Source organism: Giraffa tippelskirchi, chromosome 7 (assembly GCF_054371585.1).
Source record: "Giraffa tippelskirchi isolate mGirTip1 chromosome 7, T2T-mGirTip1v1.2.pri, whole genome shotgun sequence".
NCBI classification, from domain to species: domain Eukaryota; kingdom Metazoa; phylum Chordata; class Mammalia; order Artiodactyla; family Giraffidae; genus Giraffa; species Giraffa tippelskirchi.
The window spans coordinates 87,045,539-87,071,208 of record NC_137281.1 but is presented as its reverse complement, the minus strand read 5'-3'; the positions used below and the strand labels follow the sequence as shown (position 1 = coordinate 87,071,208).

Sequence of the window (25,670 nt, the reverse complement as noted above, 5' to 3'; positions counted from 1 at the left end):
GCTGGAGCTGAAGGCCCTCTGTGATGTGGTCACCCTTAGGAAATGAAGATTTGCAAAAGCGAGAGGGTTGGGTCATTCTTTACTTAGGAAGACTGTTGTCTTGGAGAGCCTTGGACAGGCTCTGTTCTGACAGCATTTTAAGAAGATGGTAGTGGCAGTTTACTTTTTGAATCTCTTGCATAAAAAGGGAAAGACAACTAGGAGAAAAGTCAAAAATCCTCATGTAACATCTGCACATCAAGATAACTCTCATGGACCCCAAAATGTGAGCAGGAATGAGCCATGGATGCTTCAGGACCTATGTAATATCAACATCTGGGCAGAAGGAGGCAAAAGGAAGCAAGGGAGAATTTGAGAGACCTGAGAATTGGAGACCCCCAGCCGTATACATGTCCTTGCTAGAAAGCATGGTGGGTCAACTTGAGAACAGCAGCTGAAATGAGGAGGGACCTAACAGATTATATCCCAGGCCTCCCACGCATGCTACATAGTAAGCACATAACAGGTGCTTATTTAGTGTTTGTTGCGTGAATAAAGATGAAATGACATTTTCCTGGAGATTCTTTCCAGTATTTGTGGATAGGAAGCAGGAGAGGACAAGTCTTTGTTTTGAGTCATGTGGATAAAATTCTACTTCCAAGGGTACCCAGTACTGGAATCAGGTTGGGAGGCAGGCAGGGAGGCAGAGGCAGTCCTTTTGCTGAGCTTCTGAGAAAAAAAAAATCACTCCTTTTTAACATACTCATGCTCACACTTGCGTACACACATTCAGCTTGGCCTGGGAAGAAGCAGTCCTACTGAGAGGCGAGAAGATGTTCCTCAGCTAAACCAGCAGCTTCTGACATCAATTCTAACCCAGACATACCAGAGTCTCTTTACTGAGGGTCTTAAGATGGAGAGGACAGGGTTGGGTTCTCAGCCTAGGGTGGCTGAGGGAGGTCCAGTTCGTGTCAAATCTGTGTTCAAGAAGTAGGTGCAGAGCTGCCCTTTGCCTTTGACCTTGATGATGCCCCGGCTGTAGCAGGTGTAGCCTAAGGACTGCAGGGCCCAGGCTGTCTCTTCTGTTACCTGCAATTGGAAAGGGGTGAGGGAATGTAGGGGTGTCCTTAACCCTATCCCCCTGCCCCCACTCCTCTGAGTGGCTCCCTCACCTGAATCTTGCCCAGGACGCCGGTACTCTCCATGCGGCTGGCCACATTCACCGTGTTGCCCCAGATGTCATATTGTGGTTTCTGGGCCCCAATCACTCCAGCCACTACAGGTCCGTGGTTTAACCCTGACAAGAGGTGTGGTCAAGAGGGGCCCTGAGGGGGAATTTTGAAGAAGGAGAGGGGGGAAAGAAAGCTCAGGGAACTAGACTGAAGGGGCTGGGGGCCTTGGAGGAAAGGAGGACAGGCTAGAGGAGTGCTGCTTAGGGAAGGAAGTGGATGGGCCTCCTAGCTTCATGCTCCATCGCAAGGGGTGAGTCTGGAACGGTTTCCCGGGATGAGCTGGGGAGCAGCTAACAAAGGACTTGGGGGAGGGAGAGCTTGGGAAGGTGAGAAGGAGGTCCCAAACTGCCCCAGGAAGGGAGGGTCCTCACCTACACGCAAGCGGAAATTGTTGAATGAGTGCTTGTTGATGACATCCAGCTTAGACCCAAGGGCCACAGCAAACTCTACCATGGTGCCAAGGTGGCCGCAGCTTTGCTCAGCATCCTGGCAAAGGGTCAGCCCACCAGGACAGGTCAATGAAGGCACAGGGATAAGGCCCACTTATGGGCCCACCAAGGAGAACCCAAAAGAGGGTTAGTAGGTAAGGAAGGGATGCGGTACCTGCTGTGCATCCTGTCCAGAGGTGGCGTTCAAGCCAGTAGCTGCCATGTAGGTGCTGCAGATGGTTTTGATCTTCTCCACCCCACTGAACTTGGGCTTGGAGAGCAGCTGTACAGAAAGGAGGCTGTGTCCCCAGTCTCTCTGGCTCTCCCAGAAGCCCAGCCCCAGGCTTTTGGAAGCTAAAGGACCAGTTGTGGGGTCAGGGATGGTGGTGGCAGGGCGAGAGTTGGCAGTGAGCAGAGTTGTTTGGGAGGGCAGAGCTGGGGGATCAGAGGAGGAGCAGGAGGGCTGGGGAGGGGAGAATGGTCCTCCTGGCCAGGAGAGTGAAGTGGAAGGAGGGCCTGGTGGGAAATTCTAGAATCCAGGACATAGGGTCTGGGGGGACCCTTGGCACTGTCACCTCATCAAAATCAGCAATTATCTCATTGAGCAGCCGCAGACACTCTAGCCCCTCATGGTTGATGCTGGATTCAGAGTAGAACTCCTTAAAGTCTGGGACTGAGGCGAAGAGGACACACACACACTCATAGGACTGGTGGTAGAGGTCCTGGGAGGGCAGGAGGCTGGGGTGAGGGGCTATGCCATGTTCTTCCCCCTTCTGGGTCTATATGGTCTTCCTCCCTGTGGCCACACTCCTTCCCCTCGGTTTAAGAAGGATCAGGAAGGAAGGAGAGGGGCAGGGTCAGGTTACCCCAGGGATGTGACTCAGGAGTTAAAGATTGGGTCTCACTGCGATTCCAGGAAAGAGAGAGGTTTGGAGTCAAGATCACCTCACAGCAACGTGAAGGGAGTCTCTTTTGGAACTGGGATCATATCCATGGGAATTATCTTTATATCTTATTGCTGAAAAGTGTTAAGTCAGCTTACAATGATAGCTACACTTTGGAAGATAAAATGAAGCAATAATAGCCTCCAGAACTCTGAGAAATAAATTTTGCTATTCAAACTACAAAAAAAAAAAAAAAAAAGGCAATAGTAGGGAGAAGAAGAGTCTAGAGCAGTATCATCCAGCAGAAGTTTCTGTGGCGATGGAAATGTTCTATTGGCTGCACTGTTCTAGGTAGCCACTAGCCTAAGCAGCTGTGGAACACTTGTAATGGGGCCAGTGTGACCGAGGAACTGAATCTTCTATTTTAATGAATGGCCACACTGAGGCTAATGGCTACCAAACTGGACAGTGCAGGGCTAGAGAGATGGGAGGACTGTGTCCTTCACGCGGTTCCCATTGACACTCAGTGAGGCTTTTGAAGGATAGGGAGCAGCCATCGGAGAGGACACTCTTTCCCAGTAAGACTTTGGGAGGCAGAGACTGTGTGCTCACCAAAGTCAGAGCCTAAGAACTTGTAAAAATGGAAGCCCCTGACGGGCATGGGGGCTTGGGCGGCCGCCCAACCCGTCAGGCGGGAGCCCAGACAGGATGGGCCAAGTCAAGATTTTCGTCCTCTGGGGCTCAGGGGTTGGGGGTGGGGAGTCACCTCATTGCGCCGATTCTGACCGATGAACTGGGGGGCCACGTGTGCGGGGAGCACGTTCTCTAAGAGCAGCCGAGTCAGGTTCTCCATCGTCTCCGTCTCTTCCTGCTCTTGCCTCAGCTTCTTCTTCCACAGAAAGTCCAGGCGGCAGTAATATTCATTCTGTGGAGGGTCACAGGGGGCCATGGGGAGACACAGTACAGGGGGGCCCAGCTCCTGAGCATTCACCCCTCACTCCATGATGCTTAAAACCACACTATACCCCCAGTTTAGAGAAAAGCTTAAGGTGCAACTCTGCCCAGGGAGACTGCCTCGAATCTAGATTCAAATGAGGGAGGGCAGCAGGGGCAGAGAATATTTTCTTAAACATGATTTTCCTAGATTGGGGTGGGAGGGAGGGGCAGAGGGGAGGATTTAAGGGCACTGCCCTTGGGAAGTAAAGAAGAAGAAAGGGAGCAGGAGATTTCACTTAGAAGCTTCCAATGGACAGACCATTTGGGTTCGCCCCTGGAAATATGAGATTAAGGGAAAGGGTGAGAGAGACTAAGTCACATATATGGGGACCCTGCCTCACCCTTTCTAGGGAGGCCCTGGAGTGCTGAGCCGGGAGACTTACCTGCCGAGCCAGGACTAGGAGGGTGAAGAAGAAGATGAAGAAGGAGACTGCTCCCATCAGTTTGGGCTCCTTCAGCACCCCTGGCCTGAGGAGGCCACAGATCAGGGTTGTTCCATGGCCTCCCCATCACTTCCCGCACCAGCACCCATGTAGCCCTCGGCCTTTGCCCCGTGGGTGGTTCAGGCAGAGAGATGAGGACAGTTCTGCTCTGTCCCATCCCAGCCTGGGCCCCTCTGTGCAGCGGCCGTGCCCACCTGGAGTCCAAGGTACCCGGATAGAGGCGGGCAATGAGGCAGTCGGACAACCAGGCGTGGGAGTGCAGGAAGATGGAGCAGGAGGCCGTCAGCCACAGCAGGAGCAGCAGCAGCTTCAGCTCAAAGCTCATGTGCAGGAAGAGGGAGCAGGAGAGGAACCCCAATACGCAGCAGTGCATGGAGTACTGTGGGGCCAGGCAGGGTGGTCAGGAGGTGGGGCCTGACCCACGGGCAGAGGTGGCAGTCACACAAACACACACCGAGTGGGACTCGTGTCTGTCCCCGTCCACAGGGTGGAGTGGGGGAGGGGCCAAGGAAGGCTCTGGAGAAGGACGTTCAGGGCTGTGAGGGACACTCACTGGGACGCTGATGAGAGGCAGGGACCCAGGGAGCTCCCAGGAGAGGTTGGAAGCCATGGAGGATACATTGGGAGCCTGGAAAGGGCAGGTTGATGCTGCTGGTAAGAAGACCTGCAAGAGACAAGGAGCTGAGGTGGGCAGGCAGCTGCTTGGGCACGATGGTGACTTGAGCTGGGTTTCAGCTGACCCAGGGGTGAGTCGGGGCCAGACACTGCCAAAGTGGTGGATCCTGTTATCCTCCCTGGTTGGTGAGGAAGTCTCGGTGCCGGGGTCCTTGCTGGGGGTGAGCAGGGATTGGGGGAGTGGGTGTCATGAGCACTAGTCTGTCGTGGATCCACTGTGTGGTCTTTTGCCAACCACGTAATCTCTCTGGGCCTCAGCTTCCGCTTTTGCAACTTGGTTGGGGGATGATTCCTAAGGTGTTTTTCAGGGATAGAATTCTAGGAATGATTCTAAGTTCTAAAAAACCTGCCAAACTCAGCTTTCAAAATCATAATGTGTAAGGTAGGGCTTCCCCGGTGGCTCAAACAGTAAAGAAACTGCCTGCAATGTGGGAGACCCAGGTTCAACTCCTGGGTTGGGAAGAACCCCTAGAGAAGGGAATGGCAACCCACTTCAGTATTCTTGCCTGGAGAATCCCATGGATAGAGGAGCCTAGCAGGCTATAGTCCATGGGGTCACAGAGAGTCAGACACAACTGAGCGACTAACACTACTTTCATTTTCAAGGTAAGTAAGGAAGAACTGCATGCATAGAAAAAAAGATAGGAAGGATGTCCACCAAAGTGTTATTAATGATGATTATGCCCAGGTGGTAGGCTGTGCATGACTGTAATTTTAATTTACACTTGTCCAACATTTCCAGTATCCCCTGGCCTTAGTCCAGCTGTTCTCCCAAATCCAAGGGTCCTCTTTCAGCCTCTGGAAGGTCCAGCATGCCCTGATGGGGGTGCATAGGGCCCCTTCTCTCTCACCAGACTGGTAATGGCCATGGCGAAGATGAGCAGGATGGTAGCAGTGCCCAGAGCAACTCGCAGTCCTGGCCGTGTGGCCACCAGGACAGACAGGGTAGGTAGCCAGTGCAGCATCTTGGGGCCTTTCAAGACACACTTCTGTGGAAGGAGCATGGGAGTCTTAGCCATGCAGCTGGAGCACCCACTATAGGCCAGCTCACCACTCTGCCCCTAAGCCCACCTCACCATCAGGTGCTCTGAGAAGCAGACGAAGAGGAGGAGGAAGAAGAGGAGGAAGGTGATGCTATAAGTGATGGTGAGAGCTGGAGGCCTAAAGAGAGACAAAGAATGAGGCCTTGAAGAGCCAGAATAGGCTTTCTGTGTGCTGGGAAGGCATCCTGCAGTCTAGGTGGGAGACACAGGGAAAAGTGGTCCCGGGGATCTGAACCGGCTGCTGCTCAAGCCTAGGCAGATGAAAGACATTACATGCTGATGACCTGGGAAAGCTGCAGGGTCTCGGACAGTACTGGGATAACGCAGGGACAATTTTCGAAGGGACGGGGGCTCATGAGAGTGGCCGAGGCTGCATCAAACTGGTCTCTGGGCTTTTGGGCCAAAGTTCTTTCACCTGGCTGAGTTTTGAATGAATCCTCACCCTTCCTAGCAGCGAACTAGGAGTGAGGACCTACTCTCTAAGCTCATTTGCTGTGAGATTTGGACATCTTAATGGAAACAAAAGAAATAAAAATCTCATGGGACTGTTGTTAGACTTGAGAGATAAGCAGGTGAAAATGCTCGGGGTATGCTGAAAGCCCACAGGACGTAAGACAGTAAGATGAGGGCTATGATTACTGGTTCCCCAGAACAAGTATTTCCATTTCCTCTGTGGTTCAGTGCCCTGAGCAGAGGGGAAGTGAGTAAGGGAAGAAAGTGTGGGTCAGGGGTCTGGAAGAGCCAGGGGTTCTCTTCTGGAGAATCAGGGCTTCCCTTATCTAGGGGTCTCTCACCTGTTTGTCACCAGCATCTGGATAATGAAGTTGGAGAGAAAAACCAGGAAGGTGCAGGCTGCATAGTATTTGAAGGCGGGGAGTGCAGAGAGCCGATACTGCAAGGGTTGGGGAGGGGTCGACACCAGTGCTGCCCATCACCTTGAAGGTGTCAATCCCAAGCAAGGAGTGGATCCCCAGCCTCACTGTCCCACCCTCCAGTTCTGACCCAGGAAGCTGCTACCGGTTCTCCAAGGAGCTGTCCTCCTTCCTCTCATCACCACCCAGTAATTCAAAGGACTAGTACAAGCCCTTCAACCCTCCAAGGTCACAAACTGACCAGAACTGGGAAAGGGAGGTGGGACCACAGGGCCTGGACCCTCCCCAAGGCAGAGAAACTGAGGTTGGGAAATCCTCTGGTGCCATCTCCCCAGCCTACCTCTTTCTCCATCTCCTTCTCTCTGAAGTACAGTGTCAGTGGATTGAAGTCCTTTGACTGTTTCCACTGTCTGGTGGGAGGTAGAGGGCAGTAAGCCCGGAAGAGGAAGGGGCGGGAGGGTGGTGGTCAGGTGAGTGGAAAGGCTAGAGCTGGGAAGGTTTTCCCTTCCTTTCTGGGCAGAGGAAGCACTGCCCTTCCTCTACCACCTGAGCCCTGGCCTCCAGCCCTCCCAGCCCTCTTCAGATCTCCATACTTCTGAGAGTTGAGCTGTTCGATGACCTGGAAGAACTTGGCATCCCCGGTGTCTAGTTCATCGTCAGGTCCCCGCAGGGTACGGCTCCTGCACAGTGAGAACCCAGCCTGTCACCAGGAAGACCCTCGAAAGCATCTGGGCAAAGCAGGAGCAGCCCCCCAGGGAGGATGGAGGTAGGTCACAGGGACAACCCCACTCAGATTTGCTCAGGCCACCTTACCGGTCCAGGCTCCACTGGGGGCTGAAGGAAGACAGGGCTTTCTCCTGCAAGGAGAACACAGGGATGGAGGAAGATGAAAGATGGTGAGCATCCCCCACGGTGGTGGAGCCTCTCTGCAGTGAGGCATTTCAAATTTGCACGGGCCTTGACTTGAGCATCTGACCTAACTCTCTCTCTCCCTTTCTATCTTTACCTCTCTCTATATGTATACACATCACCATTTCTATCTCCATTTCCATCTCTACCAAATCCCATCTGCCCACAAACCACATTTATTTCTTCAAGCTTCTTTCTGACCTTTCAGACTCCAAGAGTCTCTATGCCCTCTGATTTCCTCATAGTTTCTATCACTTAAGAGGCAACCCTGGATCTTCTATAGGCTTGATGGCTGTGATTTCTTGTGTCTCAAGGACACAATTTCCCTAAGGACTGCAACAGATTCCAAAGGCAGTGACTTGCCCATCACCCCATGCCAAAAAAAACTCCCTGGTTGAAACTGGAATGTCAATGCAGAACACTTTGAATCTCCTCTGCCCTTTCATGATGATCAGGCTGAGCTGGGAGGTGGTGGGGGGGAGAGAACCAAAAATGGAGAAGAAAGGGAAAGAGGAAGAGAAACCAGGTTAGAGTCATTCTCTTCTGCACCAAAAGGAATACTCAATGTGTGCAGGGATGTGAGAATGAGCATGCAACTGAGGATGAGCGCCAAGGAAGGAGGTGAAGTGCTGCAGCCACTGCCTAGGGCAAGATGTAGGGTGACCATCCTTCCCCAATCCCCTGGCTCACGTGAAGAAAACAGGTCACAGGGGGCCACCCTGTGGATTTGGCTCACAAACCAAAACCCTGTGTACGTGAGAGGAGCAGAGAGGGAGAGACAGAGTGATTGAGAGATATGTTTTAGGCATGGAACCATCTACACCTGAGTCTAACTTTTATCAAACTACCTCCTGCCCTCCCCTATGCCTATAAATTATTTAAAGGCAGGGAACTATCTCATTCATTTCTGTCTTTTCAAGAACTACCCTAGTGCATGCCACATAGTAGGTACTGAAAGATTGTAGAAGGAATAAATATGGATGGATGGTAGCCATCACACAAACACTGCCCAGTCACCCCATAGTTCCACACTGTTTAATAGTAAGCCAAGTGCGATTCTCAGGATCCCTAACATTTAAATGAGACCCTGGAAGGTCAGGGACTGAGAAGGGAGTCTCTGGGCTGGTGTGGTCCCACATCAAAAGATACCTTAGAACAAGGGGTTCCCACTCTGCCCTGACACTTATTAGCCTGCATGACAGTGAAGGGGTTAGGGAGGTCTGGCAGGATTCTGAGGGGGCATCCCCACCATGAGGATTGCACTCAACACTGTCTTACAGCCCCTGGGCAAGCCCCCTTTTCCCCTACCCGCACCGGGCGTCCTCAGCCTGCAATAGTCACGGGGTCTTGGGTCCTTCCTTCCTCTCCATCCTGCCAGCATAGCACTCTGACCTCTCCCCTTCCCCACGCTGAGGCACTGAGCCACTGAGCCACTGCTGCCAAGGTCCTCCACCCCTCCTCGCTCCCCACGACTCACTGATCTCTGGCCTGCTTTCCTGTTGGATGGGAGAGGAGGGGGGATGGGACACAGAAAGGGTACCCTGGAGTCACCCCATAAATCCAAGCAGGTCTACCCGGAGAAGGCAATGGCACCCCACTCCAGTACTCTTGCCTGGAAAATCCCATGAACGGAGGAGCCTGGTGGGCTGCAGTCCATGGGGTCGCTAAGAGTCAGACACGACTGAGCAACTTCACTTTCACTTTTCACTTTCATGCATTGGAGAAGGAAATGGCAACCCACTCCAGTGTTCTTGCCTGGAGAATCCCAGGGACGGGGGAGCCTGGTGGGCTGCCGTCTATGGGATCGCACAGAGTCAGACACGACTGAAGCGACTTAGCAGCAGCTACCTGGCTGAAAAGATTCTGGGAAGATCTGTGGACAAGTGGCTAGGAATGCTGAACAGTTTTGGGGAAGATGGGGTACAATGGAGGAGAACAGGCTGAGGAATCGAATCCCAGGGCAAGCCTTTAGGGACATGGCCTGGGTCCCTGCATGAGGGGGTTCAGGCCACTCATCATCAAGTACCAAGAGCCTCTGGAGAAGATGCAGGCTCTCCTGGCAGGTGATGAATCACCATTACTTTGAAGTGCTTTGCATAGATCAGCCAGTAATGTCCTGCCCTAGCTTTCCCCAGACTCAGGGCGGGCTGGCCCCCCTGCCCAATCCCCGACTCTGCCCACTCATGGTTACTTCCTTCTTCAAGGCCATGAGAGATTTTCACTGTCACTTCATCTTATCTGTGTACAAGTGCTGGAGAGTGGGGGCAACAAGTGATTGGCCCCCACTGTCCTGGTCCCAGTAGGGACTGAAGAAGAGAGCGTGCAGTCTGAGCTAAACAGAGACATTTCCTGGTGGGGAAGGGTGTGCAGCACTGGCCTCAGAGTTAGGAGGGAGTACGGCTCCAGGGGAAGGGGCTTCCTGAATGAAGGCTGGGGAGCAATGGACATGGTGTCTATGGGGTCTTGAGTCTTCTCTGAACTGAGCTCAGAGGGAAGTCATCTTTGTCCTTTCTCTGGAAAGAAGGGCAAGGAAGGTCCTGAACCAGTGACTGGAGTGACCAGACAGTTCAGGACCTTGGGATGTCATCAAGTGACTCACTGGTGGAAGGGGCAGGAAGAGCTGGAAGTGGGCCACGGGGGAGGGTTGATGTTAAGTGCTGGGCTCATGAAGGAGGTGCACATACCGGGAGAGGGGTGGAGGTGGACACAGGGCTGTCTACATGGCTCAGGTGGGCGAAAGGCTTGGCTGCACCCCAGGACTCCAGGTAGCGGGTCATCAGCAGTGACGGACGCATCTTGGGGCCCTCAAGAGAGGACAGCAACCCTCCTGCAGTGCCCTTCTCATCCTCCTCTGCAGCCTGGGCCATATGAGGGCTGAGCGTCAAGGTCACATTGACATGACTTCCCCATTCTTCCCACACTCCTTTAAGACTTGTATCCCCTCCCTCGTGATACACACATCAGGACCCAGGAGCTCAGTCTCTGGCATGGATGAGATCAGGCTCATTGGCTGTGGATGTCGGGGTGGGCCAGGCCATGGGGTCCAGGCTGGGTTCTTACCCAGGGGTCGATGACCAGGTAGGTCGGCTCCCCCAGCTCCCGAAGGTATGGGTCCCGGTGTTCCATGGCTGCATCCTCCACAGCATAAGCCCCGGCCAGGAGGGCTAGCGTAGCCCCTGTGATATGTACTCGTCTGGAAGAAGAGGGCAGGGGGAGTCAGGAGGGAGGGCTTCCAAATCTCTCATTTCTTTCGAGGATCATTCCTGGAGGTCTGACTTCCAGCAAGATCCTGTGCTACAGGAGGTGTCTCCCAGCTCCCCTCCCTGTCCCCAGGATCTCCCTGAGCCCCGCTTGAGAACATGCTCATTTTAAAGAACTGTGAAAACCAGGCATGTGGGAGGCCTGATGGGTCTTTTGCCCCAGCTCTCACCCTGGCACTCCACTCGCCTCCATGTGGTTGGCCAGAGTGACATCATGGGACCAGACATCATACTGCCATTTCTGTAGCCCGATGACCCCGCAGAGCACACTGCCTGAGTGCACGCCCACACGCATGTTGATATCCACACCTGTGGCTGCCCGAAGTTTCCTGAGCAAGATGTGTAGAGAACAGTCTGAGTGCTGACTTCAGCCCTACCCATGCTGTACCCCTCCCTCTTTCCAGGAGGACTTCCACCATCCTGTTTGCTCCTCCTGCACATCCATCCTGCCCACCCCAGCTGACCTGATGGCCCGGCACATGTCCAGCCCCATGCGCACACAGTTGATGGCATGGTCTGGCAGTGAGAGCGGCAGCCCGGAGACACAGTAGTAACAGTCGCCCAGGATCTTGATCCGCATGCATTCGTGCTCCTAGGGGAAGGGTGTGCAAGGGGCGGGGGCACCTGGTTAGCAGCCAGAGGAGGCAGGAAGGAGCTGGGAAAAGTGGGAGCAAATGTGGTATCCCTGAAGAACTTCTGAGGTTGGGAGTGTCGAGATCAGATCTAGGGCCTCCCTCAACTTGATATGGGGCTGGCTGAGGTTTCCTATGTGGGTATCTTTCTCAGAAGGGCATCTGAAGGGTTGGGGTGTTTGTGAATCTCCCCAGCTTTGGCACATGTACGGTGTATACAGATTTGAGCATATGAAAGTAATCTCAGGATTGAGGGGTTCTTTTGGGAGGACACCCAAGATTAAATTCCTTGGGGGCATCCTTGGGGACCGATCGGGTAGCTAAGTTGAGGATGCAGAGGGCAGTGATTTCCCTTGGAAGGGCCTCCTAACATTAGTGCATCAGAAAAATCCATCTAGATTTGGTTGTGGTGTCCAGAGACACCTGTGCTGGGACTCAGAGCCTGTTTGGGGGTGTTGTGGTTGGGGCATCTGTGAGGATGTTGAAAGGTCCCTCCAAGTCTGAGGTGTGCAGTGAGCAGTTCCATACCTGGGGATGTTTGAGAGGGTTTCCTACCACAGTGGAGTATCTGGGAGCCCACATGAGCTTGGAAGTGGGACAGGGATCTTATAAGGCAGGACTTTCCCTGGCAGGGTCTCTCCAGGGTGGGGAGTTTGAAGGTGGGGAAGGAAGCCCCCTCTGACCTTGGCGATTTGGTCGAACTTGCCAAAGAGCTCGTTGAGCATAAGCACCAACTCCTTAGGGGAGCACTCACTGGCCAGTCGCGTGAAGCCCACGATGTCAGCATACAGCACGCTGGGCAGGGCAGACAGCATCAATGGGGCTGGGGTCTCAGCCCACACCCCCTCCCCTCTGACCATCCTTCTTCATACCTGACTCCCTGGTGCCTCTTGACATAGAGGCTGTGGAAGTTGTTGGTGCTCTCTGGCCGTGACCCCTGTCCAGCCTGCAGTCGTGCCATGATCTCTGCCTTCATCTCTCGGGCCAGGTAGGCAGGAAGGATGGACAAGAGAAGGTGTTCCTGAGGGAGGCAACTATGAGCACCAACCCTCACCCCCACTCCCTAAAGCCAGGAGCCCCAGCCCCCTCAAACCCCTAGGAGCCCACAGACTCCTCCAGTCCCAGAGGTGTTCACCAAAGTGATGGCCCAGGTCCTTCCCACCACCCACAGCCCAGCTCCAGCTCTGCCCTGCACTCATCGACGTTAGGGGTTAAACTTCCAGCACCAACACAGGAATTAGAGCCCTTCGTTTAATATCATAAGGCTCTAGAGTGCTTTCACAAGATTCAGTTTTTTTGAACCTCACAGCAGCCTTCCAAGGTGGGCAATAGCTACATTTTATAAAGGAGGAAACAGGTCAAGCGACCCGCCTAGAGTCATTCAGTCTCCGGAGCCCGGTTGTGTGATCTAAACAACTCCTCTCTCCGAGTCCCAGCCCCACTCGGCCTCCTGGCCCGGAGGACCTGATGCTTCTTCTCGGTGTCCAGTCTCCGCCGCGAGTGCAGGGAACTAAGTGCCTCCCGGAAAGTGGCGCGCAGCGCGCGCTCCATCAGCGCCTTGTGATAGGCTCCGGCCACGTTCCCGCACAGGAACAACACCGCGTTTGCAGCCAGCTGCGGGGAGGGTCAGTCTCAGAGGACCCTGCACCCCGGGGTGGGGGCGGGGGGCTAACTGAGATGGCAGGGAGGACTCTACAGTTAAGAGTATTTCAAGGCAACGGGTGCCGCATTGTGGAGTCTGTAGGGGGCTCTTTTCCCTCACCCCACCACCCCATCCAGACCCTTGGTTGCTGCACCAACATAGCCTATTAGGTCTAGAAACCTTCTGCCGGGAATACCTCTCCACCAACCCCGCGCACGTGGCACCAGGAAACTACTCAAGCTCCAACTTTTACATTCTCTGTGAAGGTTCTGTTCTCCACATCTGTCCCCATCACCCTGGTCCCCTGGCGAACTCCCTTCCCCGGGGACCAGAGCCCTCTTCTGGTGTTTGCAGGCATCGCGCCCGCACGGTGGACCAGCTCCACCAGGCCTGTGTTTGAACCCTGAACCCTCCCTTGTACCCCGCCATGGAGTCAGCTCAACAAAACAGCTGGTGAATGCCCAGAGGAAGCAAGCAGCGGCCAGCGAAGCCAGCCCCGGACGCAGCCTGTGCTTCCTGTGTGCTCACCTGCGGCAGCAGCGCCGGCTGTGAGTCCGGCTGAGGCCCAAGATACAGCCCAAGGACGAGCAAGTGTGAGAGTGAGGAGGTGACACCCGCGGTGATGGCGTCCCGCATGTCCAAGGGCAACATGGCATACACAGTGAAGATGACAAAAAGGAAAAAGGACACCTAGGGGAGAGGGGCACTGGAAGTTGCAAGCTTATGTTGTTCCTCCAGGCCTGGGTGCATGTTTGAGGCCTAGGAAGCCCCATTCCCCTGCTCCACCTGCCTCACCTGGTCCCAGGCGCTCACCACGCCCCCCGTGAACAGGAAGCTGTGGCCTAGGGCAAGCAGTGCCGCCCACACGAGGCCTGACAGGGGACGCGTCCAGCGCTGCAGTCGCTGCTCCCGGGAAGCCAGGACCAGCAGCAGTGAGAAGCCGCCCAGAGCACACAGCACAGCGGTCAGGAAGGCTGGGTCTGCCGCCAGCTCCTGGTGGGGAGGGGGAACATGAGGCAAGATTGGAATGTGGGGTTTGGGGAGCTTATCCAAGGAGAGGAGGAGCAGACAGCAGTGGGCAAAGCACCTCCACTTGCCTTTCACATTAGACTGAAATACATGAAGATGCTAATAATCTGTTTTTAATCAATAGAGCCAGCAGTCTCCTATGATTCAACTCACTATCTCACTTGCATACTGCAGGGCGACTGAACCTGGACCATCTACCCAGAAGACCTTGCTCCAACCTCATATTGGCCACTTGTGAATCTATGACCTTTCTGGGCCTCAGGTTTTTCACCTGCCAGATAGGAACTATAGCACCCCTCCCACGCCCACCCCACCCCTGGAATCCCAAAGCAAGTGAAAAATTCTAGCTCACAGAGGGACTTAGCATGAGTGTATCCAATCTGGCCAACTGGCTTGGGAAATTCCCTGCCTGGGGCCCCGAGGCTCTCCTGCCCCCACCTCTCAGTGCTTTGGCAGGGGGACACCGAGAAACTCCCTTGCCTGCCTAGGAGTTGGATCTCCCCATTCCTCAAGGCATAGAAGCAACACCCCGTTCCCAGTCTCCACCATTTGTCCCCACCTCTTCCTGGACTTGGAGGAGGACCATTGGTCTCAGCCAGTGGGTTTCCCACCTTGCCTCCAAAATGTGGAAAGAAAACACGGAGCAGGATATTTCCAGAAATGGAACTGAAGAGCCCCTTTCCCCCACAAAACAAACTGGAAATAGGTTATCTGGGGGCTAAATGAGAGCTGGATGGAAAGTGCTTTCTGGGAGCCTGTGGGTACAATTGCCGCATAGCCCCCTGAAGAGGGAAAGAAAACCAGGAAACAGATTCCCATGGGGCCCAGTGTAATTTCCCCCCTGGAAAATTGGAAAACCCGGCATTGGATTTATCCTAGGACCAGCAGATCACAGGCGCCGGTAAGATTGGTCAGACCCACAGAGAAATTAGAAGCATCGAGGGCCCAGCTGTCTCCTTGCATAGACCCAGAAACTGTGGCCTGAGAGGCAGCGACTTGTGCAGGGTCACTGCAGCTCCTAGCAAGGTCCAGCACTTGTTTCCCGGGTCCCAGCAAAGAAAACACATCCAAAAGAAGACCCTGGAATCCCAACCCTGAAAATGCCCTGGAGGCAGTGCCTGTCCTGCAGTCCTCAAGGACGCCTGCACCAGAGCCCCCCTCCAATCCCCTGCTCACCCTGCCACTTGCCCAGGCAACGGGGAGCAGCGCCAGGAGCCCCAAGAGCACAATCAGCAGCAGCAGCAGCAGCAGTGGGTACTGCTGGCTCAGGCTGTAGTAGGTCTCGTAGAAGAGGTCTTCGCTGGGGGGCTGCCGGGGACTGAAGAGGCGGGCCATGGTCTCGCCCGGGCCCTGCGCCACACCGCCTGGGGGTGGACCCCTGGGGCTGAGGAGGGCCAGGGTGGGTTACTGTCTGAGGCCCCAACCAGCCCCAACTGTGCCCTTCTCACCAGGACCAAGCCACTTGCTCCCAGACCTCCCAAGCTCAATTCCGTCTCCTTCCAGGTACTCTCTGGGCCTCCCAGCCTTCTTCCAGCTGGCGGTGAGGGGACTCCTCACTCGTTTGATCATCACCCTTCAAACCCAGACTGCAGAGGTGCTCAGGCAAAAGCCAGGGGCACAGGATTTAGGGTTAAAGCAAAGGAGCCCCAGCCTCCCCCTTCCCCCCAACTCACGGACTCGATGCAGCTGCAGCTGAACCGAGTAACCCTGGGCCAGGTTGTGGAGTCAGCGTGCTGCTAGGCTAGTAGCTCTGAGCCTAGGGCAACAGGCACTTCCCTCCAGGCGCCTCGGCCCCCTCCCACTTCCCCGATGGGACGGCCCGGCCCTTCCTGTGCCCTAGCCAGGCTCGGCACTCCCACCTCCTCCCCCACTCTGATTGTCTCTCCTGACACCACAGCCTCCTCACATCTGTTCCCCTCAAGGAAGGGAAAGGCAGACCACGGGAGAGATGCAAGGGGTGGTGTGGGCTGCACCAAGTGTCAAATGTCAAAATGGGCCCGAAACCTTGGGTGTGGGGAGACTGAGGGTGAGCTGGAGCAAAAGTTGGCAAGGATGTGGGGAAGAAGAGCATGGTGCCGTATGGGGACCAGGGTCTAGGTCCAGATGAGAGGCAATCATCCCCTGCCCCTCCAGCCTGGATGGCAGTGCTGTGGCCTCGTCTGAGCGGTCTATACTCCAGTGGTGTCCAGCTCCATGGGAGGGGCACATCTGTGTGTAGCTTTGTGGACCCATTGCTCTCCACTCCCAAATACCAGCTGAGAATCAAAGGTTTCCAACGTGTCCATGGAAGCGACATGTGCATGAATATATGTGGGGGAGGGAGGTGGCAGTATGGGGGCTGACCTATGAGTGAGACTAGTGGCATCATGCAGGGCAAAGATGTGCTGGGGCCTGAGAATTCCCAGGGAGAGCTCCCTCCCCAGGACTCCACTGCCAAGTGTCTACAGCCCAGAAGAAAAGGTGGTGGCAGGACCACAGCCTGTATCCTCAGGGTTTGGTTTAGGGTGGGGTCTTGCCTGCTCTACAGGAAGTGCTCTGCCCTGAGATTAGAGCTGCCCCAGGAGCCAGGATTCCTTCCTGCCCCCACCACCAGCAGGGCCCTGACCTTGTGTGCCACAACATTACCCACCTACAGCACTCAGCTTCCCACTTCCGGCCATACAGAGAAACCACAGTGCCTCCCACTCTCTCGATGGCAGCTCCCCCATCTCTCATCCATGTCTCTTCTGGCCCCTTGCTGAAGCTTTAGCCTCCTTCATGGTGCTTTGGTTAAAATTGCACATTTATTGCCTCCTGGGGCCACAAAGACAGTTCAGGTGCAGGCCTGATGGCCCTCAGAGAACGTCTAGGCTAGCAGCCTCAAGTCCAGGAGGCAGTTGAGAAGCTGCTTCAATTCTTGCTATCATGATACCAGTCCTATGGCCCACTCCAGGCTTCAGGTTCTTGCGGGCCTTTTGAACTTTTTCCTTGAGGGGTGTGCTGAGGGCCCCTATCCACGCCCCAACGTGCCATGCCCTGCGTGGATAAGGGAGTTCCTCCTTGTATAATCATATAGTTGTTGTTTCCGATCTGTACTCCTTGGCAGTTAGAAAACCAGGGCCCTTTAAGAGAGAGAGTGAGGATGGTTGGAGGATTAAGTGGCTGGAGATTTATAGTAAGGAGGAGCAGCAGGATGGAGGGGCAGCGACACCTCGTGTTCACCCTGGGGAAATGCAAGTGTGGGGTCTCAGGCCTGCCTTTAGCCTTTCCCTTCAGGCTGCACCTTCAGAACTGGGTTTGCAGAAGCTAAAGAGGAGTGGCAACTAACACCTGAGACTCTGATGTTGTTCAGTCACTCAGTCGTGTCCGACTCTTTGCGACCCCATGGACTGCTACGCCAGGCTTCCCTGTCTTTCACTATCTCCAGGAATTTGCTCAAACTCAAGTCCATTGAATCGATGATACTTGGGTCTTTTCTGATGGGAGATCCTCTGGACCGACCCAGTGACAGTGGAATGGAATTTAGAGGTTCACAGCGCTGGTGCTGGGGCAAGTCCAAATGCTCAGGGGCCAAGTTGGCTTTGCTGTGTGACCTCAGTGGCTGTCAGTTTCTTCATTTACAGAATGAGAAGGCTGGGGTAGGTGGGCTCTAGCCCTTTCTCATTCCCCCTCCCCAAGTACCCTGCATCTGTGTTTGGTCTTGAGGAAGAAGCTGGTGGAAGAATTGAGCAGGGAAAGGAAGGAGTGGGGAGTGGGTACCTGGTACCAGATTTGGTGCCGGCCCTCTGGGAGGCCAGTTGGTGTCACGTCTCTCAGCCCCCTACAAACAACACAGGGCTCTCAGGCTCCCTGTCCTGGGGCCTGTTCCCTTATGGCAGATACCCTCAGCCCCAAGTGTTCCCTGGCAAGGGGACAGGATTCACAGGAGTCCCAGCGCATCCTGTAGTCCTGCCAATGTCTCACCTGACTCCCTTGGGGTCCAGGACCTGGGGTGGGGCAGGAATTCTGGTTTCTGAAAGGTAAAGTCTCTGGAGTCTGAGGAGGTCGGGCTGTTGAATCTGAAGATGTCTCTGCTGTCCAGGCAGGCGGAACCTGCTCTCTCTGGACCCTGATGCTCTCAAGAAGTTTTGTACATTTTTCAGGAACAGAGCTGGGGCACCCCTCCAGATTCAGGTTCATCATTTCAGAGACCAAGGAATCATGGCTTCCTGTGGTTTCCCTAGGACCGTCTATTTCTGTCCTTTCCAGGCCCGGCCTGTTGCTGCCCCTGTGCTCAGAAAGGAACTCCTTCACCTGTAAGGATAGGGAGCTGGCTGGGCATGGAGGTGGGAGAGCCAGAGTAAACCCAAGGGAGGTGGGTCCATATCTGTTGCCTGGGAACTCAGGGATGGGGTGAGGAGAGGGGGGACCATAGTCAAAGCTTAGAGAATGGTGGTCAGTGGGGGGTCATTGAGTGGCCAAGGGAGCCATGTTGTGCCATCCTGCCCAGCTCCTGGGTGGGGGTGGGGGTGTTGAGCACTCACCATGGAGACTGCATCATTCATCTTTCTACCAGACACATCTTCTTTATTTACCAGATCAAGGGCTTTCTTGGTGTTTGTTCGGCATTCTAGAGAGAAGGCAGAGTGGGTGGCAGGTGAACAAAATTTCTAACCTGCTGACAAATTCAGGCCTATCTCGACTGCCAGCTGGATGGCCAGCGCACCTTGGAAGGAAGGCCTCTTCTGGGGCTCATGGTTCCAGCATTGCTGCATCAAATCTGTCAGTTCTTCCAAGCCAGGAGTCTCAGGCCCAGACAGGGGCAGCTCAGTCAGTGGGGGCCGGATCTGCCTCTCACACACTGCTTCCCGCACCAATGATGTCTGGGGTACTACTAGGGTGGGGGTGTGTGTGTGAAGAGAAGGCATTCAGAGTATGAAGGCTACCCCATCATGGAAAGGGGTGGGGAGTGTAGGAGATGTGAGGAAGGAGTGGGGCAGCCTGAAGAGGTAAACAGGAGGAGGAAGAGGGCTTGGGGACTGGGGAATTGGGGGCTTGGGAGAGGGGGGCACCTGAGGTGAAGGATCCCAGAGTCTGTCTAGAGTCTTACTCTCAGCTTCTCTTCCGGCTAGCACTGCCCACATTAGGATCCCAAAGCTGCAGTAGACACAAAGCTGAGGCATGACCCAACTGCTGGCAAGACTCCTTTCCACACAGCATCCCTTCGAAGGACCCAGACAGGTGTAGAAATTGGGGATATATGTTTGGAGTGGGTGCCTTACCTGTAGACATCACTGGCCCTGGAGGCCTTCTGGTTTATATCAGCCAACAGTTCTGGGGCCAAGTAGGCTGGGGTGCACCCTGACTCCCCAAATCCTACCCCTGACTGTGAGCCTCCCTGAAATGTGGACAGGCCAAAATCTGCCACCTGCAAAAGGGAGATAAGAAGGAGGAGATAGGGAATGGGCAGGTCCAAGAAACTCCCAGAACCCTTTTCTTCCCCCCTCTCCCCCACAAAAAAGTGCAGGCCCAGCCTTGTAAAGAGGGTATGGAGGGTTAGGGGAAGGGTAGGACCAGTGGGGCCCCTGGTTGGAGGTCTGGATCCCCTCTCCATGGCACTGGGTTGAGGTCTGAGTCTCCTGGGCTAGATCAGCCACGGATCTTTGGAGGGCCTGGTGGGGTGGACCCGTGGAACTGACCATGTTGGTCAAGGCCTCTATCACCTGGTGTGGCAGGAGCCAGAGCCCCAGGCTAGGCCTTAACATTGGGCAGCCCCGTGTCCAGAGGGAGATGCTGAGAGTATCCAGGAGACAGGGCTGCAGCAGGTGCAGGTCCAATGTCCCGTGGATGGGGCTGGAGCAGCTCTGGGGCAGGACTTTGTCCAGAAGATGGGCTGGGTGAGGAATGGGCTGACCTTGGCGTGCAGCTCTGAGTCTAGCAGGACGTTGGAGGGCTTGAGATCCCGGTGGAGAAGCACTGGGTTCTGGCTGTGCAGGTAGCACATCCCGAGCACCAGCTCCTGCAGCAGGCGGCAGAGGAGCGGCCAGGGCCGAGGGCAGTGGGGCTGTAGCAGCACCGCCAGGGAGCCGTTCTCCATGAATTGAGTCACCAGAGCCGGCCCAGACACGTACTCCCACTCCAGCTTCTCGGTGACCCCCAGCAGGAGCAGCACATGCTTGTTATGCAGACTGGACATGGCCTTCACCTCCCTGGATATGGCCCTCCTGCGCTCAGGAGAAGGTTGCCCTCAGCTCTGCTCCGGAGAGATTCTTCCCGGCCGCCCTCAGGTCCCGCCCCGCGGCACAGCGGCCCCTCCTCCCCGGCCCCGCCTCCTGGACCAGACACCCGCTCGGGTCACTCACGAGTTCACGATCTTGACCGCCACTTCTAAGCCCCAACTCCTGTGTTGTGCCCGGAAGACAGAGCCAAATCCGCCCTTGCCTATTAACTCCGGGCTCTCCAGTTCCTCGATGGGCACCAGCGGGGCTGAGGCACCGCTGGGCCTGAGAGAGGGGGGCCACGTAACCAGCTGGCCGTGGCCCCAAGGCCTCCCTGCTTCCCTCCCATCCCCACCCCTCCAACCGGCAACCCGCACCCCCCCACCCCCCGCCTCCCTGATTCGACTTAGCGACTTAGCGCTGTCAGTTCGAGCCCCAGCCTCTCCCGTGAGACCCACTGTGCCCTGGTCTTGGCACGGGGCGCATCCATATCTCACTCTCTACTCACCATAACTTAGAGCCAGACATCAGGCTGGAAGATGAGAGAAGCTTCTGGAAGTTGCGAGCCCCCGCGGATGAAAGAGGGGTTGGGGGCTGGGAGAGAGGTCAATCTCCAGGCTACTTCACGGTTCCGCTTCCCGCTTCCCGCAGTTGCTCTCTCTGCCTGAACCACTTCCTTCTTTAATAGATGCCTCTACAGTCCCGCCCCAGGGGCGGGGAAGGGCCCGTGGCAGGGTGCAGAACAGAAACTAGTGCTGTTCCTAAGGTGTCAGGTCAGGTACAGTTGTCACTGGGTATCCTCACTCTCCAGGAACCAACCGCCTCCTACCGCTGGCCTCTCTCCCTTCTTCCACAGGATTCCCAGCTCCACCGCCAAGCCTGGGATACCGCAGCGGGGTTGGAGGAAGTGGAGGGTGGGGCGGGGGCGGGGAGGGGGTGGTGCTGAGGAGGATACCATGGTCCTAGGCCTCTCTTCTCCCACAGCTGCCCTAAGATCGTAGCTAACACTTCTCTAAAGCTCACCACATGCCATTAGCTCATTTAATCCTCACACCAACCCTAAGGGGATAGGTACTGCTTTTGTTACTTCTTTATAGGTGAGAAGGCACTGACGTCAGAGCCTGGCTCTGAACCATGAAGCTTTGCCATTTTCACAAAGGCTTCAGCTGGTGGGGAAGGTGATTAGGGAAGGTGTGGAGTGTCCAGTGGTCTCTATTCCTTCTGAATACAGACCTCTCCCAGGGTGCTGTGGTCAGCTAGGAGAACTGGCCCACCAGAGGGTTGTTGATACTGTGGTGTACATGGCAGTGGAGACACCACAGAGCCTCTTTGCCCTCTCTCCCCACGGCCACCCTTCCATTGCAAATTCTCTGGTTAATATTAATAAATGTTTTTGACAAACATGCTCTGGACAAGGGTCTTGGAGAACTCAGGAGCTTCGGGAGACTTAAGGATTCAGGGTTGACAAAAGGTGTTCATATTTTACCTGCCCAAGGCCTGACCATAGCTGGAGATTGTGGAATTAGATAAAACCAGCCTTAGGCACTCAGTCCTTCATGGGGAGATTCAACCCTGTGGGTCATGGGGCAAGACTCACTGGAAGGTGCTCACCTTGTGGAACTTTCCATCCTGTCCAGTGGTCCATGGACTCCTCTAGCCAGAGCAAAAGCGGCCAGTCATTAACTGTGGTTTCTCCAGGAACTGGAGCTCCAGGACACACATCTTGTATTCTGGTGGAGTCAGTGCATGCTATTTTTGACCTATTTAGGGAATTCTTAAACTGTAGTCTCTTTAAAAGCTGGTACAAGGTAGGTGCCCAATAAATATTTGTTGCATTGGATTAATAAATGAACAACCCAAACTTTTTGAGGCTTCACTGAGATGCTAATCATCCCAGATGGTGCTCCATACTCAATCGAGAGGAGATAGGAGGTTGGGTTTCTTTATGGTTTGGAGTCTCCTCATGTACCTGCACAGTTGACAGAATTCATCTGAAGTCTTATAGTGATATGGTAGTATCTCACAGAATATAAAGGAAAGTCTGGCAGTTCCTCGAAAGTCTAGTTCAGGAGCTAAGAGCCATCAGAGAGGACAGTCATTCCTTTCATGATTCTTTTTGAGCTCATGGTCTCAACACCTGGCCTCCATTTGAAGAGAGTAGTCAGAAAGGAGTTAGAGGTGCATTTAAAAACCTTTTACAGCTAGGTTTCTTTAGATTGACATATGAACCTGAGAATTGGAAGAAGTTACTATAAAGTATAAGATTGGGGATGGTGTCAGAACCTATAATAGTTTTTGACTCAAAATAAACCAACTTGGGCTTCCCTGATGGCTCAGTGGTAAAGAATCTGCCTGTCCATATAGAAGACACAGATTCAATTCCTGGTCCAGGAAGATCCCACATGCTGTGGGGCAACAAAGCCCGTGTGCCACAACTACTGGGCCTGTGCTCTAGAGCCCATGAGCTGCAACTATTGGAGTTTATGCACACTTGAGCCCATGCTCCACAATAAGAAAAGCCACTGTAATGAGAAGCCCTCACATTGCAACCAAAGTTTTCCCTGCTCACCGCCACTAGAGAAAAAGCCCGCACAGCTACAAAGACCTAGCTCAGCCAAAAATAAATAAAAGTGCCCACTCAGTTTCCAGCAAATGTATGAAGAAAAAAAAGTCCATACTCAGGCACATGATCAAGAAATTTCAAAAAAAATACAAAAAACAAACCAAGCATCTTTAAGAGAAGGAGGGGTAGGAAGAGGAGCCTGGAGTGAGTGCCTGAGAAGACCTCTGCTTCCTTCTTCCAGCAGTGGGGAACTGGTAAGGCAGAGTTGATTCCTGGATTTTGAAGCTCTGGCCTTTCCTGAGGCCTGGTACACCTGACCCTGGTTGTCCCAGGCCTTTGGAGTCTATTTGGGTGTCTCTCATCCCTTCAGCTCTCTATAACTGATTGTCTTCAGTGACCTTCAGCCCATCCTTTGTACCTGCTCTGATTCCCTATTTCTAGTTGCTGGGATGCAAGTGAGAAGCAGGGATTGTGGTCTCTCTTCTTGCATATTCTAGCCCTAATTCTCCTCTGTTGTTTGATTAAAGAGATTTCAATTATAGACCAAATTGTATTAATTGAGGTGACAGTAAAAAAGATTATGGAGAATTTTTGTTTTCCTTAGTATTTGAATATTTTATATTAACAGGTATCACTTTTATAAACAGGTAAAGAAAGAAAAAGGTTATGATGTATGCAAAGATTTAGCCAAAGATTCAGGATATTCACTGAAGTGTTGTTTAAAATAGTGAAAAAATAGAGACTTAAATACCCAATAATAGGAAAAGATTGAATACATTACACAGTGGAAGACTGACTATACAGCCATTAAAATGGTGCTCTAGACCTGTATTTATTAGTACAACAGGTGTTTATCATATATCAAAGGAAAAAAAGCAGATTATAAAACAATATATACCATATAATCACATTTTTTTTTCGTTTGCTTCAAAAATTCTCTTCCAGTAGTGTGACAGAGTTCACAGAAGTCTCCCATGGCATAATACCTAAATGCTATATAAAGCACAACAAACATATTTTAAAAGTAACTTGGTGAGGTCCCGAGGAAATAAGGATAATCTCCCAAGTGTGTCCCCCTGAAACAAACAAAATAATACAAAGCAAAAAGGAAATAGTAAGTAAACAGAGGAGTCAACTAAGTAGAAACTTGGAGCTTTGGGAACTGGGTAGGGGTAAGGAGTTTGGGGGAGAACCAGAGAGTAAGCCCTACGGCCTAAGAAGATGAAAGAGCTAAATGTGAGGCAACTCTATTCCCCCCAAAGCTTGGACCCTCAAGGGGCTACATTCTTAACAGAAAGGAAGAAGTCCACCCACTTGCAGAGAGAACTTACAAGCAAACCTATCCAGACTGCAGCTCTAGATGTTAACATTAATAAAAATGTTAGCTTCCATGTGAGATCTGCTAACATAGGGATTTGCGGTTGGAATTTTAACTTTCCCTTTTTTAAAGTAAACCATAACCTTAAAACATTAAATGGCCCAATGTTATTAATGCTCCTTGAAGTCCAACAGAAGCAAATGGAATTCTCCCTAGAGAAAAGCATCTTCAATCCAAACTTCTGGATTAAATTCGGCCAAATATAAACTCATCAAAAAATTACTGAATATAAATATATAAGGATTCAAGTCACCACAAATGAGTGTCAGCAGGAATGATAATCAACAGGCTTAAATCTTTAAGGGCTCCAGAGTTTGGAGCAATCAGATGAAGAATCTGAAGCTACTGGGAAATGTTTAAAGAAACAGAATATGGAATAGAAAACATAAACCAGGAATAAGAGATAATAAAAATGCCCGGAGAGATGTAGGAAAAAATAAATTATCAAGAAACAAAAGATTTTATGTAACCATTTAAATTAAAACTGCCATGCTGAAGATCTAGCTGAAGAAAGTGCACTAAAAGGTGGACATGAAAAAATTCATCAGGATGCAGCAACAGGGACAAGCTGATAAAAAAGTTGAGGCAAAAAAAGCGAGGTGATCTTTCCATCATTAAATTGGCTTCTCCGTGAGGAGAAGAGAAAGAAAAATGGGGCAAGGCAATATATGAGGAGCAAATGACTGAAAAATTTCCAGAATTGATGAAAGACAGGAATTCACAAAAATAGGAAGCACAATTTATGCCAAGAAGGATAAATTTAAAGAAATCCACATCTAGACACAATTCACTAAAACTGCAGAGCAATTAAGAACTACAAACTAAAGGCTAGAGAGAAAACATAGATCATCTACAAAGAAATACAGCTAAACCAGTGGCACAATTCTCGACAGCCACTAGAAACTAGAAGACATTGGAATGATTCAAAGTGCTAAAATAAAGGGGGGAAAATCTATAAACATTGAATTGTATCCTCAGTAAAGTTATTTTTGAGACAAAGTTTTTTTTAAAAGACACTTTCAATAAAATGACTCGGGAACAAGCCGACTACTGTGTCTCCCACATGAAGCCCTACGTGGACGGCAAGGGCCGCGAACTCCCCACTGCTTTCGAGTACGTCGAGTTCACCCGCTCGCTCTTTGTGAACTGATCCTCCGCTCCTAGGTTAGCCTGGCCCACGCTGCTTGCCCTGCCGTTGCCTTGCTGCATGTCAACTCCTCTCTGTGCTCTTAAGAAAAATATTCCAGACAGTGTTGCTTTCCAGTGTAACCTTAACTTGCTTAGCTTGGGATAAGATTTAGTAGGAAACGGTGCTTCAGTAACCGGCTTAAAGGTCTAGTCGCCATTGCCATGTTGCCGCAGGGACCCAATTCCTGTCTCAAGGCTGGCTGCCCCATTCCGACTACAGAAAAATCTGAGCAGCCGGCTAGTTCCCCTCTTGTTCTCCCTCCCCAAATTTTGTTTTCATGTAAAAGACAAATAAATGACCTGACTCCCTTAAAAAAAAATAAATAAATAAAAGACACTTT

At 52.8% G+C, this 25,670-nt stretch overlaps 2 protein-coding genes across 12 annotated transcripts; both read right to left on the bottom strand.

Annotated features, from left to right (window-relative positions):
- Positions 1-60: 60 nt before the first annotated feature.
- Positions 61-17,026, bottom strand: ADCY4 (adenylate cyclase 4). 7 transcript variants are annotated; one of them, XR_014058579.1, is made up of 26 exons: positions 16,654-17,026; positions 15,201-15,408; positions 13,791-13,988; positions 13,524-13,685; positions 12,818-12,967; positions 12,226-12,374; positions 12,037-12,148; positions 11,186-11,313; positions 10,892-11,050; positions 10,522-10,654; positions 10,146-10,319; positions 7,366-7,409; positions 7,146-7,232; positions 6,893-6,962; positions 6,475-6,572; positions 5,714-5,798; positions 5,489-5,626; positions 4,516-4,626; positions 4,157-4,341; positions 3,903-3,987; positions 3,290-3,448; positions 2,215-2,312; positions 1,815-1,922; positions 1,583-1,697; positions 1,152-1,276; positions 61-1,068 (listed from the first exon to the last, which is right to left on the bottom strand). XR_014058579.1 is itself a non-coding variant. In XM_081506383.1 (26 exons), the coding sequence occupies exons 1-26, from the start codon at positions 16,737-16,739 to the stop codon at positions 916-918; spliced, it is 3,369 nt and encodes a 1,122-aa protein (XP_081362509.1). In that variant the 5' UTR covers positions 16,740-16,991; the 3' UTR covers positions 61-915. The 7 variants fall into 7 exon arrangements, 6 of the variants coding, with proteins under 6 accessions (XP_081362509.1, XP_081362510.1, XP_081362512.1 ...); XM_081506383.1 differs by having other exon boundaries at positions 2,215-2,361; positions 16,654-16,991; XM_081506384.1 differs by lacking the exon at positions 16,654-17,026 and adding an exon at positions 15,698-15,829 and having other exon boundaries at positions 2,215-2,361.
- RIPK3 (receptor interacting serine/threonine kinase 3) lies at positions 16,789-20,862 on the bottom strand. Of its 5 annotated transcripts, none has more exons than XM_081506389.1 (10): positions 20,709-20,862; positions 20,345-20,485; positions 19,897-20,206; positions 19,265-19,410; positions 19,093-19,139; positions 18,709-18,876; positions 18,527-18,612; positions 17,967-18,296; positions 17,763-17,823; positions 16,789-17,125 (listed from the first exon to the last, which is right to left on the bottom strand). In XM_081506389.1, exons 1-10 carry the CDS (start codon positions 20,726-20,728, stop codon positions 16,941-16,943), a joined length of 1,494 nt encoding a protein of 497 aa, XP_081362515.1. In that variant the 5' UTR covers positions 20,729-20,862; the 3' UTR covers positions 16,789-16,940. The 5 variants fall into 5 exon arrangements, with proteins under 5 accessions (XP_081362515.1, XP_081362516.1, XP_081362518.1 ...); XM_081506390.1 differs by having other exon boundaries at positions 18,709-18,873; XM_081506392.1 differs by lacking the exon at positions 17,763-17,823.
- Between the last annotated feature and the right edge of the window lie 4,808 nt (positions 20,863-25,670).